General features: G+C 40.7%; 1 protein-coding gene across 2 annotated transcripts in view; it reads right to left on the bottom strand.

Annotated features, from left to right (window-relative positions):
* Window positions 1-1,099: 1,099 nt before the first annotated feature.
* Window positions 1,100-17,679, bottom strand: part of LPGAT1 (lysophosphatidylglycerol acyltransferase 1) — a 59,122-nt gene continuing 42,542 nt past the window's right edge. For both annotated transcript variants that reach the window (XM_038131127.1, XM_038131126.1), the window contains exons 7-9: window positions 16,033-16,159; window positions 8,666-8,772; window positions 1,100-5,217 (exon numbers count right to left, since the gene is read on the bottom strand). In XM_038131127.1, coding sequence (XP_037987055.1) covers window positions 5,066-5,217; window positions 8,666-8,772; window positions 16,033-16,159 — 386 coding nt within the window. In that variant the 3' untranslated portion in view covers window positions 1,100-5,065. The remainder of the gene's footprint in view (window positions 5,218-8,665; window positions 8,773-16,032; window positions 16,160-17,679) is intronic.

Genomic DNA, 17,679 nt, shown 5'->3' on the forward strand with positions numbered 1-17,679 from the left:
TGCTACAATGACTTGCAGAGGAATTCCACAGCTGGGCACTGGCACAGCTTCTAGCAGGTGCTGCAGCGAGTGAGGGCAGCAGAAGCTGCTGTCCCCTCTCTCCCTTACTGCTCCACTCCTCCTCTTGCCACCTCTGGCACCGAAACATTTGTCTCGGTGTCCTTCCTAATAAACAATGCTATCACAAATTAACACTGCAGCTGTACAGTGAACCAAAGAGTTATTTCACTATTTGCTGTGTTTATGGTAAGCACAGTGAAGGTTGTGTCTCCATTAGTTACAAGCACAACAAATACAACCATCAAAGAAAATCTTCTCATCTATTAAGGATCAGAAGCATATGAAAGTCTTGAAAAAAAAAAAAATCAACTCTGTTTTTGCCACAGCAGAAAAAAAAAACAAGAAAAGAAAACCAAAACAAAAGAAAACCAACCAACCAACAAAAAAAAAAAAAAAAAAAAAAACCAAACCAAAAAAAACCCAAAAACAAAAACCAACAAAAACCAACCCCAAACCAAAACCAAGCCCAGGGAAAAGAAAGAGAAATGCTGCTTCTGGTATCTGTCTACATTTCTGAAAGACATCTTGGCTGCTGGAAGGACTTTACAAAAAAATACCCAATGAAATAAATTCAGCAAAATAATTCCAAACATCACCAGCCCTTTGCAAAACCAATGACAGTCACTCCAGGCTTCCACATCCATTTTATCACACGAAACAAAAATGCAGGTTACAGAGAAGGGAAGGAGAAAACTGGAGGTGAAGATAACTGCTATAAAAAACCCCTGTTCATCATACAATATGAACATCATGGTGGAGTAATTTTAAGTAACTAACTCATTTTAATAGGACAGTTGTTCAGTGAATAATTGCTTCGTTATCTCATGATAAAATAAAACGGCTAACTTTAAAATGCATAGATTCCTTCCAATGCCGACTTCCATCACAGCCAGGCAGTCTACAGCTCTTACAGAAAAAGCAGAGCTGCTCAGAAGCATTTCTAATGTATGTAGACATTTTAAACCAGAGGATGGTTTCCATTTTGCTCTTCCCATTAGTGCTTTGTATTTTTTAAAAGAAGTGTAAAAACTATCAAATATGCAATTTTGCAAAATAACCCTTTATTTCATATGGCTCCATTATTTCCAAAAAAATACAGAACCCCAGATGTATAATTATTTTGTGTGATTGTATCAGATCATCACAAAATCTTCAGTGACTGTCAAGAGAATGCATCCAACCCTGGGCTCGTGGTTTGGAAATCCCAGTTTTAGGTACCTTTGGTCCCAAAATTTATGTCAAGGCAAAGCGGAGCAGTTGAATCCTGTCACACACAGTGATCGGTATCTGTTATTATCTTGTACAAACAGGTGAGAAAAGTTAACAGCACTTTATGGCAGTGTCACACAAAGAAAAGTTGTATCATCTGCAAGCCAAGTGAACAAGGAACAGTACCACAGTGATCACTTTATTTTTACTGCAAGAAGATGCACCTTATTTGTGATGCTGGGGGAGGAGGGAGAGGAAAGCTTTTCATTTTCCAGGAAATCAAGGTAAACTGAAATTTCACTTCTCAACATCTGGTGACAGCAACTTTAAAAAGGGAAAAAAAAAAGGGGAAAAAGAGACACCACTGTTGCAAGATTCAACAGAACCACACGTGGAACCCAAGTGAGACTGAAATGACAGCGCACTCACCCCCCAGGGCACTGAACAAACTGCTTGGTGTGGATGGACAGGTGCTCTTCACATAATGGGATTCACAGAGCAGCAAAGCTAAACCGTGAGGACTGACACAATTTCAACTGTTACAACTTCTTTATGAACAATTAAACATGGAAACATGGAGATGTTTTGTGGGCAGCCCTGGCAGAGAACCATCTTTATTCTTATTATTTTTATTATTTGCAATGCACTCAGATTGCTCTGTTCTCACTTCTGTGTGCAACAGCTTTCAGTTAGATTTTTTGCTGTGAATTTTTCACTTTTGATAATTTTACACATTTTTCCATTATTTCCCCCTAATATAAATCCAATGTGATATTAATTTCTGATCAACTGTATGGTTCATTCATGTTTCTATCAAAACACATTCTGAACTTTCCAGAGGAGGCAACCCACGGATGGTACAGCAAAATGCCTATTACATCCAGAACTGCAGCCAACTGCCAGAAGGTAGAACTGAACTGCAGCAGACAGGAATTTGTGTTTTACAGACTCGCCTGCTAAGCTCCAGTCTGGACCAGCACAGTATTTTTAGCACTGAATTTCCCACATATTGTATCCATTTTACTTTCTTCCCTTCATAGCCAAACTTATGTTATCCAATTTATTATCTTTCATGAAGCAGCATCCAGGACCATGCTGGGAGGCTCCTTTGGAGTTGCTTTCCAACAGTTTCATTCCGGTGTCACCCAGAGCAACTTGGCCGTACGGAGCTGCGGTGTCAGGCGCTCTTCACATTTCCCAGTGCAGGCAGGAGGGAAGCCTGGGACCTGACACTGTTTCCACACCCCACTGAAAAAACAACCAGTGCTTGGAAACAAAGGTCTTGTAAGAGTAAGAACTACAGAGGAACAAAGTGAAAATGAACAGGACCAGATCAATCAAACGCTTGTCTGAAACATTACTGCGCAGTGCTCATTTCTTGAGGCAGCACGTGAACACTTGCTATTGACTGCAACCCACTGGGAAAATAAAAATACCGCATTTGACAAAACAAGATGCTCTTACATGGAGTTCACAGGGTCTATAAGGAACAATCTCCTGATGTGAGCAACTGCTGTGCATTCTGCTTATATAAACTTCCCTTTTTGCATCAGTCCAGTCTGTCCTAGCTCAAAATAAAATGAGCTGTACTCTGGGCATCTCTGTGGTTCTGATCAAACTACATGGGGGAGGACAGCAAGTGAGCAGCTTGCCACCTGCCTTTTGGAGTTGAAAGAGTCGGTCCCATGGGCAGCAGAAATAACCACACACACGTAACAGTGCTGGGCTGCCCCAACACATCCCTGTCAAATGGCAGATTAAATACATTCATTCCATCAGCTGACTTTAGCAAGAACAACACGAAACAACGAATACTCCACGGACTCCCTCCCTATCATGGCATACCTACCTCTTTTTAATGGTTACACCAGAATTCAGGTGCAGGGATGGTATTTATAAACAGCATCTTGCCTCAAACATGAAGCTCCTGGCAACCACTGTACTTTGCCTCCAGCCTCCTGTGGAGTCAGGGAGGGAACACACACTTCAGGGGACCTTACTGTGGTGTCATTTTGCATGCATCCCACTGAGCAACCACTGCTGCATGGGGAGGGGTAGGGATGGCATATTTGACAAAGTATTTTTCCACAAAGCCAGGGAAATTGGCACTGCCTCGTGTTTTGGTATGCTCTTTGCCCCCCCTGCCCCAGAAAGGGAACACTGGCAAGGTTTTGTATTCTGCACACCACCTCCTGTGATTCATGTAGCAGCAGAGGGAGACAGAAGGGGAATCAATATTGCTAGCTCAGAGCCAAAACTACTGAGGGCTTACTTTGTTCTCAACAAAATTACTCTGTAGAAGGCAGTATGCCAACATCTGAAGTTCTGGCTACCCTGCCTGTATTTAGAGAGATTAGTTTTATTTTAGGAACCGTTCTCGCAAATCTGTGCATAATCACATAAACACAATGCCAACCAGACCTGCCAGAAGTAAGGCTGTACATCACAGACATCCTTTCAAAAGGATCCTGCACGACACATCTGAAAGTGTCTTCTGTTCCCATCTGCCCTTCAGTTCAACCCATCCTTATTCCAGTAAGATTTTAGCAGTAAGATTTTAGTGGTGAGCAAATTAATACTGCCCTCCATGTAGTTATTCAGAATATTTACCATACTTATTTTTTCAGTAGTATCTTCCTACAGATTTATGATATCAATTATACCTATTTTTTCTTTTTACGAAACTAGTTTTTCTTCTACTACTCCTTACCAAAACATTAAGATGGTTGGCATTTAATTATTTAAACTCTCCCACAAGTATATTTAGCACTGTTGCAACTAGCGGGGAGAAAAAGGCCTCTATAAACCACTCCAAGGTCACCTTGGTTGGACTGCAGTATACAAAATATGAGGGTGGCTAAAAATCATCAGCAGCACCAGCAGACCTTCAGAAACAGACAGAATTGCTCTGCCTTCCCATGTGTGACAAACAAAGCTTCCCTCTGTTCCCTAAGCTTTATGTCTTCCCTTCACTGACTTTTCACCTTGGAAAGTGCATTTTCAAAACTGATGATGAGGGTTTAGCTGCATTCTGAACAAAAAGGGAACTTAACCGAGTGACTTTGTATTTTCCAAGTTTCCCTATAACACGAGACACTGGTAGCACATGGAACTTGGAGAGCTGATGGCAAGACCATCAGCAGGGATGGGCTGATTCATCCCACGTGGACAGCTTTTAATCACACTGTGATGCTGCAATGCTTGTTTGAGGACCAGTGCCTCAGAGGACAGACCTGACACCAGATCTTATTTGGGTGTTGGGTTTAGATCAATGTGTCTGCTACAACAACTGCTGACAGCGTAGCCACAAAGACACCTCCACCAGCTCTGCTGAGGATCTCCGACTCCAGCACAATGAGCTGCAATAAAGTACACGCTGTGCAAATGAGGAATCTCTACCACACCAATGCTGTACACACTACTGAAGAGACAAGTTGCTGAATTTTCTGAGCTCTAACTACAATGCCAAGAAATACTTGTGGTGACAAAGCTTTCTTGTCACAGACATTCTTCTACGGTGGTTGAACGATTGCACCTTTTGTCCAAATGCTGAATTTGCTTAAGTGTGGGTGAGAGTATACATTTTTAAAAATACAGACAATTCTTAAAATAATACATCATCAGGTCACTATGTTACTGATCTTCACTTTTAGTGGAGTTTAAAATTCCCCCAAAGAGAGGTAAAAGTCCATCCAGTATTCTCCTTTACTCTTGAATATTCACATTTGCACATACAACATGATACTCATTTGCAAGAGCCTGGATTCCCATTGTGTCCTCAGGTCCCATTCCACTTTTAAAATAGGCAATGGTACAAATACTGAAAGAGGCAGTACCACATCCCTCCTGACAAAAATGCAAATGATTGTATGGCAACCAGCCACAGGTTACTGAGGGTCATCTCCCGAGAAATCGCTTTTGTCTGACCCTGGAGTGGTGGAAAAGCTCCTGCAAGAGAAAAGAAAACACATTTAATGCTTTGCACAGGGATGACAGCCTTAATGCACCACTTTATTGCTTCTTTACTGTTTGTCCCAGCAATGGTGCCCACACACAATTAATTAGGTTACACACAATTAGAGCTCTATGCTCTAATGCTGTCAAAATTTATGAAAGATTCTCCAGAAGCCTTAAAGAAAATAAAAAATCCCAAACCAAAACACAACCCCTTAATTAATAAGAACAATTTTGATTTCCTTATAAATTTTAAGCATAAACCTGAAAGCATTCCTTAGAAGCTGCTATCACTGTACTCAACCTTTGCAGAGAGATCCAACTGTCAACTAAGTTTTGTGTTATTTTTGAAGTTTTATTAGTACCTCCATGATCAAATGGAATGGATTCCATATTAAACTCTACGGCTGTTTGGTGGTGATACTGTATACTGTGAAGAAGCAACACACATAGTTCCTGAGGTTCCTCTTGAAAATGTAAATACACACACAACACCCCTTCTTTAAAGAACAGTTTCCACATATTGTTTCAACACTCAGTCACACTGACTAAGGAAACATTCTCATTTGCCATGGAGTTTTCCAGAAATTCTTTACTGAAATCCTTGCCTAGATGGGAAAGACTGGAAGAGATTCATCTGACAATAAAATCTGGTTTTTCAATACTTTGACTTTTTCTGACTTGCAACACTAAATTAAATGTGCCTGAATACATCAGAGCTTTATGGTCGTAAGCAAACTATTTGCATATATTTACATCAGCATATTAAATAATCTGTGTTATGTTGTACCGAGATGCAGAAAGACTTGATGACACAAAGCACTTCTACTGCTGTTAATCTTGAACAGGGGATATAAAACTCTGAATACATCAGAGAAGATGATGTACTTGCTGCAGCATTATGAGAGAAATCTCAACTTCTCTCAGAAGAAAATGAAATTAATGATTCAAAGAGTAAAGATGCAGCAACTTCAATTTTTAATCTTGGGAAGCACACATTTGGGCAATTAGATACTTATCAGCAGCTTATCTCTGTGCTTCACATTTGCAATCACTGGAGGAACTGCAATCAAGCATTTGAGACAAAGCTTTTCTTCCTGCATGAATGCTCTTAATTAAAAAAAAAAAAAAAAGAAGAAGAAAGTAAACAAGGAAAAAGCCCAAAAAAAACCCTTGATGAGCCCCATCCACCTCTCCCTGATAGGTATATCACACTTGGGCAGATTTGCCATCTCATTATTCCCCAGTAACTCACAGCTAAACTTCTATCTGTCCACTCTAGGCTAGATTTGTTCTTCCATGGCCCACTTGTTTTTCTGTACCAACACTGACCTCTGGTTTAAATACCTTTTCTTTTTCCCTGGTAGGTACAGAGAGCTGTCTCCTCCCCTTCTCCCTCCCAAGCCAGCTTTGACCCTTCCCTTTCCCAGCTGAGACAAGCCAAATACTTTTAGTCCTTCACAGAAACAACTCCACCTTCCCTTAATCTCAGCTCTGATTATCTGTCCCTCTTCCAAGTTCAATTTGTATTCCTTGACAGGGAGAATGGAGTGTATGCAGGATTTTCAGATGAGGTTTCTGATCTGATACAACAAAGAGTGTTTCCATAGCAGTAGGGAAGCCATTCCTTACTTTTTTCATCACCTCACACCACTTGGCTTCTGAGCACAGGGAATGAGGAGCACAATGACTTCAGTACACCATCACTCTTCTCCAACTGCTCCTAGTTTATGGTTGGGGTTTTTTCCTTAATTGGTCCCCAAGTGTTTTTGTCCTGTTTAAATGTAATCTCACTTGTGTTACTGCGGGCTTCAAGGTTATCTTGCTGAAGAGTTCAGAGAAATCAAGAACTTGCCAACACAAGTTTTCCACTGACTGCCTAAAACAGGAGTCTGTTACCTACAGCTATTAACTTGAAATGGTTCTAATTTTATAAATGAGATGTGTAAAATGCACCTGTAAAAATTATGGGATTAGTTTCATGCCAAATTTTAGGCATACTTTTCTTTTGGTTTGGATTTCCAGAGGTCTAATATTACAGGTTTTCCCCAGATGATTTAAGTTCTTGACACTTAAGAATACAGCAAAATGGAGAAAGGTGCTCTGGGCTTTGTTTCTTTCTCTTCCCAAATAAAAATAAGCCAAGAAATGTATTCTTGGTTTAGTCAATGCAACCTTTTAAAGTTTCATGGAGCATTAAATGTTACTCCAGCTTTTTGAAGTAAGCTTTATTAAGAGAGAGAAGTTCCTAAGCAGTGTGTATTGTAAAATAATATGATAACAATAATAATGATTAATTATAAGAGAAACAGTCCTAAGTCTTAAAACCACACACCCTCTTGTGACCATGTGGCAGGTGAGTACAAAGCTGGCTCTTGAGCAGCCTCAGGGACTCCCCTCAGAGTCAACCTCAGGACCTTTCCAAAAACTGTAGCAGCACTTTTTCAGCAGGCCAACTAAAGCAATGCAAGCAAGTTCTCAAAAAGTATAAGCGCAGTAACTTCAAATTATACTAATTTATGCCTAATAAGGTCCTATGTCACAGCATTTACATTTAAAACATGCCTTTATTAATTCATACTGATTGCACTGGCAAATTATTACCAATTATGCTATTTTGGAAGTGCATTTTAATGAATAAATCTGATTATATTAATTATACTCAGAAATTCAGGACATTTTCTGGGTATGACTTATTTCAATAGCATATAATAATGTCACAAACCCAAGAATTCTTTACAATCTATTTGCTACACTTGTATTTTAAAAGATATTCACAAAATTTTTTGTCTAATGAAGTCCAATATATGCATTTGGATGTGATTTATATACCAGAGTCTGAAGTCTGCCATCAATGGTGGCTGAGTGACAGCAACATTTCATAACACAAAATACAACTCTGGGTTCTTGAAGAATTCTATTGAGCACTTAATTTATCAATCTAAGTACTCAAAACTAAATTAAAGCAGGCTGTGCAATAAATCATCTCACAGAAGAAGCATCTTCATTTAACACTGTCACCCAGGAATACTAAACTCAGCTGATTTGAGACACTGAACACTTCCCATCAACAACTGTGATGCACGGGGCTGCAGATCACAGCTCCAGAGAACATGTGCCATCTAATTCTCACAGGTCCCTCCAATCATACTTTCAGTCATGGATCTTTGCCATGAAATCCCACAGCAGCAAGTTTCAGAGCTGAACTGTGTGTTACTTGACAGCTTCCAAATGCTACCCTACTTCTAATGTTGCCCAGGTAATTTACCTTTCCTAGATAATTCTTTAATCATACTTTTTGCCACATAAAAAGCAGTAATAATAGCAATAATTGTCTCCTGTAAGCATGTGAAGGATGCTTACACATTCCTAAACCATTCTGAGATCCTTGTAAGGAAAGTCATTAGCAAAGCACAGTTCTCTTTGCTAGGTGTCATCCTACCTGTTTCATAGAAATGTGTCAAGAGGTCCTCCTTTTCAATGAATCGTTGATACAGCCAGTTTGTGAGAGCTTCAGGCTCTGCAGGTACATCTTTCACTGGAAAAATCCTATCAAAGAAACAAACACAAATTAAGCCTAGCAAATGTATTCTGCATGTGGAGAAGAGAACTCTTCTGCCCCAGCCCACCACACAACAGAGAGAACAAGACTTTTGTGTAAATCTAACTGCATGATTTGCACTCTCTCCATCTCACAGCTCACAGGGGCATTAAGGATACAAGAGTGGAAAACTCCAGGCTGCCATCCAGAACCACACAGAAGACACCAGTCTCCACCAAATGCTGTACTTCAGCTTTTGATAAAAACTACTAAGGCACTGGTTTGTTCTTTTTCTAACAGAATACCAACACACTATATTACTATTCCCTAAAAAGAAGACAAACCAAGTGGAATGAAAGAAATAAAAAAAATGAGAAAGTTAATTCATAGCTTTGAAGAAACAATTCAGCAGGCAGAAGCCACATAATGACATCACTAAACACCAACAGCTCTTCCACATCCCAGAAAACAAGCCCTCTGTGCTTTTCAAAGGATGCTGGCAGCTTTCTCTGAAATTTACGAGGCACATTTTACACTGAAAACTGACCCTGTACTCAAATATTGCTGCTCTGTTTTAGAAACACCAATGGGAGAATTGCTAGTGTTTTGGTACTTCTATGCTGAATATTAGGTGGCTTAGAAAAACAGATACCCGGAGCAGAATTCACTGTGGTACACGCACCCTGAAATTCCCAAATAACCCACCACACCTTACTGCATTATTTCAAAATAGAATTTCCAATCTTACAGTAACTGTGAGACCTCCTCTGCAGACCCTCAGTGCCTTTTGATACAGACAAGAACTTACACATCCACTGTGTTGTACTGGCAGGGCAATGCAGAAATTTGAGCATCAGGCTAACCTGAAAAAGTCACACTGAAATGCAAGACCTTTCCTGTAGGTTTCTCTTTCCAGGTGAGCTCCCACTTAGCCTCTCATTTACACCATGCTTCTATTTTCATTAGTGAATTTTCATTTCATTTTCAACACAGTCTTTCTTAAGCGATCATACTGCAAAGAATTGGAAGTAACACCACACTCATCTGGGAATGTCAGATTAAGAAAATAAGGCACTTCTGAAGAATGCTTTTGTTGCCATTACAGTTTTCAACATCTTTGCCAGCTTTGTTCATTTGTCATTTGTCCTTCCTCCTTTCAGTCTGATGCGTGGAAAAATAAGCTGGAAGTGGGGGAGTCAAGCAGCAAGCATCGCTCTAAGGAGTGAATTACAAATCACAGTGCTTTGGCATACAGAGACAACTTCAATGTAAGGAGATGAACGACTTTATTTACACACAATGGTATCAACATGAACTCGGCTATCTCTGTAGCCTTTGGAGTAACGCTACCCAAACCCTCCTCGCACTGTGGAGTTCTCTGTGCTCCAGTAAGGCCAGTCTTGGTAAGCACAAGTTAGCAACTGTTATCTCAGATAAAACAGAGTTTGAACAGAGTTTGGCCAAAGACAGATGTTATGAAATGGTGCTTCAGTAACCAGCTCAAGTTTTCAGTCTGCATATTAGGAACAAAGACAAACAATAAAGAGCTATTTTATCTTGAAGCCCTGGTACGGTACAGCAGGTTAAAATTAAACTACATAGCTGCAAGTAAAAAACACACCCACAGAGCAAGGACCATTTTGATGAGGGCAGAACACTAAGAAAGACTTACTCTGTGTCCCCAAACACAACTGGGCTGCCAAGCACTATTTTTACTCTCTTCTGCCAATCTGCTGTGAAGAGATAAAAGGCTCAGCAACTGAATATTGTGTTTCACAGAGTAATTCTGAAGGACAGATGCTTGCTTATACAGGTTTTAAGAGTGTTCACAACTAAGAGAACGTGTGGTGCCTCAGGACAGAAGTGTAGGGTTACCTGGCTTAACATGCAGTCTCCACTGTAGACTAAGATATTCTTCACCTCTGCCTTCACTTCTCCCTGACCTAATGGGTACCAACTCTATTTTGTCAAGAACATTCCTCCTAATCTGGAAGCATCAGAGGATATTGCGAGATACCTGTCAAAAACAATTTTTGAGCTAGCACTTTAATGGAGCAGTGAAGTAGCACAGGTGATACCAGCACTGTGAGAGACTAATGGAACCACTGCACACCACTTCCCTGCTTGAATCCATCCAGGCTCTTGTGTGGATCAATAATGCTGCCAGAATGTTTGAATCTCTGGAGATAAACTCTGCTGCTTTGAAGTCTGAGAAGCAGCCACTGCTACATCCAGACTGAACAAATATTAACAGACTGAAAAACAACTGGTTTTCCAGTAATGCTACACTGGCTGCCACAACTCAGCAATGGTAAGCGCTGGTGTATTTAGAAGCCTTTTTGAATGTATTTTTAGATTATCCAGAGTTATTTTTACCAGCAGAACATTCTTACTAATGACTGATCTAAATTAGAGATTAAATATTTTAAAAAAATCCTCAAACTCTGGAAAGAAGCCCTTTCTGTACTCAATAAGGCAAAGCTAACCTCTCCTATATTTAAACTAAACATACTGCTAATGCCATGGTTCTCTGCCCATCAGATGGCTCAGCTGGCATCTGTGTTTTACAAGAACACTCTCTTGAAGGAGACTGGGTTCAGGAAGGTGAGTGAGCAAGTCTGCTGTTACAAAACTCCCCACAAAACAACAGCAGAGAGCCACTGCTCTGACAGGAGCAGGGTCATCCCCAACCACTGGATGCTGGCATGCTGGTCCAGTGTTAAAAGATGAAGAAAAAAGTTCCTTATCTTCAGTGAGATATGTAAACAGGGGTCCATGTGGTCAGGCATGAGCATCACCTTGGCTCTGCCCCACCTCTGGGTATGCAGGATCAGGAATGCCATTAGAAGCAAACAGTTTGCTCATCTCCTCAGAGGAATACAATATCATCACACAGAACTGCCAAGGCAAGGAATAAGGTCAACATGTAACATCTGAAGCTCCTGGAGTCTCTAGGGCACTTGGATCTTTCTAGTTTTTGGGCAAGACTAACCTCACATTCACTAAAATAAGAGCATCTTTATTCCTGGTGTGGCAAACAAGGAATTTAATAGGACTGGATAAGAACTTGACCAGAAAATTCAAGCAGAATGGAAATATCTTTTTTTGCTTCTCACCACAGGAACAGCTGATTTTCTGTCCCCAGGAAAAGTGGGGAAGGGGCTAAAAGCAGTGGCAGCATAGGCTGCACCCTGGGAAGTGAAAAGTGATGGTGGAAATAAAGACACATTTCAATGGGAATCAGCAAAGAATGTTTTTCCTGTAACGAAGCATTACCCTGCAGCTGGAGGTGCCTCCTGGCAGCTGCGAGGCAGCAGCAGCTGCAGGGACACTCCGGGTACCTGACTGAGGGACGGCCACTTCCTAAACTGCTACAGAGATTTGTGCCCATGTCCCAAACCAGATTATATTAGAATAAATGACAGTCCAGGAAAAAAAAAAAAAAAAAGGATTTTAAAAACCAGGAGATCTAACTGCCAAAGATATGTGGGCATATGTGAGAAATGTGGAGAATTAGCTACTGATAGGCTGTTTCTCAGAAGACACCAAGGGATTTTCAGAAATATTGCATATTTAGAAACATTTATCTCTTTTAAGTTGTCCTTACTGGAGAAACAACCTCTGATTCTGTATTTAAATTCTGAAATTCATGGCTACCACTTTAAGTACTAACTGCCTTTTATCACCTGTCCTACCCTGAAATGAAGTCCTGTATTACTTGCTACTCCATATAAGTCATGATATTATTTGCTGCTTCAATGGCTCTAAATAAATCCAGGACAGTGGAGGCTGTTGGTAGATGTCAGGCATGACCAAAAATAAGTTACTTGCGTAAAAAAGTGCTTTAAAATACACTGCCAAACGGGATGCCCTTCTGCAACATTCATTCAGCAACCATAATGCATTTCATCTTATTTATAGCTCGGAGCTTGGCTTATTTCAATAACTCTGTATCAATGCAGACACAAAAATAGAACTTCCTCAGCAGCTGAAAGCTTGTTTCAGCAGTGGCACAGCACAAAAGCTGGTACAGAGAAGAAAGGCGAGAGAGCTGGGAGCAGCCTGCGTGGCACTTCCATGCACGGCCACCCCTGCGTCAGAGCTGACTCAGGCTGGCTCTGACGTCAGGGCTGCTGCACACAGTCACTGTCACACAGCCCAAAAGTGGGATGTGAGCATCCAAGGGCATCACCCTGCAAGGAAACCAAGGCAAAAAATCCAGCCTCACACCATCCCTGACTGAGGGGATGCTAAACACCGAGCCAGCTTCAGAGCCAGGGTGTTATATATTTGCAAGTCTCAGGTTCTGCCAACAGAACTGCAGCACACAAGAAATTATTGCTGGAGAAACGTGGTGTTCAGCTAAGAAACACCAAGCCAATCAAACTAAACAAGTGCCTGGTGTGGAAAAATAAAGAAATAAACTCCAAACTCGACTTGCAGCACAGAAATGGTGGGAGCTGAGAATGGCAGCCGGTCCATGGCCTTGCTAGATGGACACCAAACCACTCAGCTTATTTCTGCTGAGTGGAATTGTAGTGAGTGTGAATTTACAGACAACACACACCACAAAATGACCCAAGCACAAACCTAAACTATTTGAGAAGAGCAAACAAACCTTTCCAACAGACTCATTACAAGGCAGGTCTTATAGTGATGCCTCTAGTTTGACATGCTTTGCACCAGATGGATTGACATCTCCCACAAAAATCCCAGTGCCATTTAGCCTGGAGGAAGTTCATTAGATATTTTCTTGAGTATTATATTTTAGATAACAAACTGAGTTTTGCAGCACTTTCCAGAAACTTATGAGAAAAGTCAGTCAGGGTCAAAAAGCAATTCAATAGATGGGTAAAGTTCTCACACCTTGTGTTTTTAGATCCAAACGTGGTAATTGTTCTTTTTTCTAGGGAGGTTTCTTTTGACATTCTGAGGAAAATCAGGCCACAGCTTAGCCTAATTATGAACTTCTGAAAATTGTGTCATTTGTACTGAAAATTGAAGTTTGAAAAGCAAGGTTCAACTCATCATCAAAATTGAGCTTTCAAAAAAAAAAAAAAAGATTACTGGATTAAACCAAGCCTTCTCATCACCAGCTAGAAAAACACCTAAAAATTGTAACATAAGGCTCCCCGCTGTGTTCTCTTCTGTTGCTCCCTGAGCAGGATGAAAAAGAAATAATCCTGCAGCAAAGGCCCAGGCTATGAGAAAAGGCAACCACCTGATTTTAAAGTCTGTAAGGCAGAAAGAGACAGGTGGTGGTCCAGGGGCACAGCAGAAGGGACTGACTGAACCACCACAACAAAAGCAGCTCTGCAGTCTCTTCTGCTCCAGTTTGAGTAGCACAGAAAATGTTCCTTTTTTCCCCATTGCTGTCATATATCAATACCTTGCTCTGGACTACTCTAAAAGGGAATAAGCATGTTTATATCCTGATTCTTCTTTCATACAACACAGATGGCATTTGGACAAAACTATTCTTCACTTTTTCCAAAGGGGTGCTTTTTTCCCCCCTATAACTTAGTTAAAAGAAACTACATGAGAAACTATGGTGCTCTCTTCCCAGTTATTTCAAAATTACCCTTAAAATTTATTTCAAATGTTATCTCCCAAGACATTCCAAATTACGAAAAATGAGCAAGACTTTATTGCACTAAATGCAGGAAAGTATAGCACCAATGCAGACAGAATTGACGTGTATTTAAAGAAAGTTTCAGAGGACATCCATGTGCCAACCTGCACCCACCTCACAGTGCAGGGGCCATGTGCCTCAAGAACTACCAGGACTGGAGCCAGAATGAGCTCCAGCCGAACCCAAGACACTCCGGTCTCATTTCAGAGCCATCACACCCTGTGCTGAGCTGGGGACAGATACTGCGTGGCTTTCCATTGGGACACACTTCAACTGTTTTTACAGGGCCAGCCACGACAAACAGAAGTCATTAAAAACATACATAAAGTAGGCAAAGAGAGGCTCGCCCCTGTTTAACCGGGTGACTTAGACTCTCTGGAAGAAAATAACAAACTTACACCCAAAAATAACTAATTTGTATTTTTCTCAGAATTTCAGTACTACAAGAACTTAAACATTCAAGTTCAATGCAAAAAAGGTCACATCATATTTATGCTTGTGATCAAAAATAGGTCTGAATATACATTTAGAAACCGGAAATGAATTAAACTTACATTAACTTACTGTTGTTTTCAAAGAAAGTATTTTTGGAAATACTTTTCAGAAGAATTCTAAATACATTCAACTTGCAATTATCCCAGAGATCTGAGAGAGTACTAAGGTGACCTGAATAAAGCACAACAGATATAATGCTATCTTGTATAAATTAGGGTATAAGTATGCTCACCTTCAGGGAAACTTGGAAGGCAGCTTTCTATAAAAAGTAAGGACAGATTTAAACACGGCTGTGGAAAGGAGCTCCAGCGAGCAGCCTGTACTCTGCATCACACAACACTGACACAGCAGTGAGGATGGAGAAGGTCATTCCCACTTAAACTGCCACCCAGGGGATCCACACAAGAATACTTGAAAGCTTTCTGTAAAAAAAGCTCTCCAAATCATCAAGATGGAGTAAGACAAAATAATGTGATTTTGGGATAAAATACAACAACTTAGTATAGGAAAAGTGTTTAAATACTCCTGGAATGACTTCCAATTCACTGTAAACTAAAAGCAAAATTCAACTTCTCTCCATCAGTTTAGGTCTTGAGACAAAGAACTGCTGAGGAGAAAAGTTTTAATAGTCTCCCATCCCAGCTGTCAATGAGAGTTGCAAATTTTTCCAGCTGCTTTTTCCAGTTGCTTTGCTCAACTACTTAAAAGTATTCTTTGAGTGAAAAAGCTGGCATTTCTTTGTCAGAAAGTTAAATATAATATTTTATTAGGAAATCTGTTTATTTAACAACAGTGATTTTTAATCAGTTATCATTACTAAAAAACAAAATTAAAAAAATTCAAGTTGGGTTTACCAGCACCTTAACACTAAAGTGAAAAAGATGACCTAGCCTTCAGATATATTCCCCACAACTCTATCAATCACAGGACATTAGTCCACAACTTGAATGTCTGTCCTAAGATACAGAACAGTCAACAAACTTTTTTTAAAAAAGATGTACTGTTTAAATAATGAGTTGCCCACCTGTGTGAGGCACAAAAAACCCACGCCCACTGCTACTGATTCCCCCCTGTCCTGAAATGACACAACGGATTTGTGAATACTTGAGCTCAGTGTAGGAGGAGCAGCTTCATTTCCTACCTGTAATGTACATGTGTCACTGTTGGTTGTCGGTAGCCAAGAATCCAGGTTTGGATGTCTATAGGTTCAGCTTTGGGATATGCAATGGTTGTATCTATCACCCACTGGAGGCCTTTGGATTTGCTCTCTAGGAACAAAAAGAAAATTTCATGTCACTTATTTCACAGTTATGCAATTTTTGTATCACTTCATGAGGTATGAGGCACAAATAAGACCATCAAAAATCAAATCCAGATTTCATTACAGGGCACAGAAACGCCCTTACAAACTTCAGCTGGACCTAGATTGTATTTCATGGTTATTTCTGTTGTTCTTAGATACCGTGGTACACAGACTAGAACAAGTTCACTCACCAGGTTTGAGTATAGTCACAGGACATCTTGGCACCAAGGTCAGGTGCTTCCCCCCATTCACCAAAAGGAAAAATCCCAAAATAAACATCCAAGCTTCTTCGTCTGCACTTCAAGCACATGTGCACCTGGGCCTTTCTAAAAGATCACTGACGGAGCAGCAGCTATGCAGATCCATCAAAGGTTCTTAAAAATGTGAGTTGCAGGATGAAGAGGAAAAGCATCACTTCCAGGGTGTACTCAGGGTAAGAAAGCAAGGAACAGAAGCTGGTCAGTTTTCACAGTGGGGAAGATACTGCACCCACAAGGTTTCCGGAGAGGCTGACACCAGTACATGTTCATATGCTGCTCGGCTCACTTAGAAACTGAGAAAAGGATCAAAGGAGGTGAAAATATTTGCTATTGAGATAAGCAAAGAGAATCAAATCTGTGGGTCCCTTCCAACTAAGAATGACTCTATTAAAATCTGAATGTAAGTTACAACCTGCAACAGTCCCGGTCATAAATCAATGACCCCTCTCTGGCACGTATTCAGTTCACAGATTTGCTAAGAGGGAGAGCAGCAGATCTGTAGAAAAAAACAAGAAGGAAGTCCACATTGCCAAGATGGCACTTTGAGTTTAGCCTGTGAGTTTTCTCTCTGTTCTGGAGCCGTCTTGTGTTTGAGGTCTCATGATACCCAGGCCACCGTGCTCACTTACTGCTTGACACACCAGTGCAACAATATGCTCACACCACAGCAGGCAGTATCTCTAAGGATTTAAAAAGCTGACTATCAGAAACAGCCACCCATGGGCAAGCGCAGGTATGAAGTGTTAGCTTTTAGTACAAAGTACAATACTCTTCAAGCCTGCAGCTGAGAAAGCTACAAAAGAAATGTAACAGAGGTTGACAAGAACATTGTCAGCACCAAGAACATGTTGGGGATTGACTGTTCACCATCCTTCCCAGTACAAGAACAGACACTCAAAATTCAGCCAAGAGGAAAAGTTTTCATGGCAAACAGAAAGATTATTCTCTGTGCAGAGGAGGGGGAAAATTTTTTTGAGAATCTCTTGCTAAAGGATGTCAAGGATGCCAGGAGCTGGGATCAAGAGGGAACTGAATAACTATGGAGGGTTAACTAACCAGGCAGAAATCCCCACCTGGCTTGGGAAACCCACCACACAGGAAACTGTCAGAAGCTTGGAAAATATATGGGAGAAGTATGATGCTTGCTTGCTGTGTTCTCACTCTGTAATCCACCTGGAGTCATGGACAAGATGTTGGGCTAGACATATGGCCTTGCCCAGAGTGG

The sequence above is a fragment of the Motacilla alba genome, chromosome 3 (genome assembly GCF_015832195.1).
Source record: "Motacilla alba alba isolate MOTALB_02 chromosome 3, Motacilla_alba_V1.0_pri, whole genome shotgun sequence".
Lineage (NCBI taxonomy): Eukaryota > Metazoa > Chordata > Aves > Passeriformes > Motacillidae > Motacilla > Motacilla alba.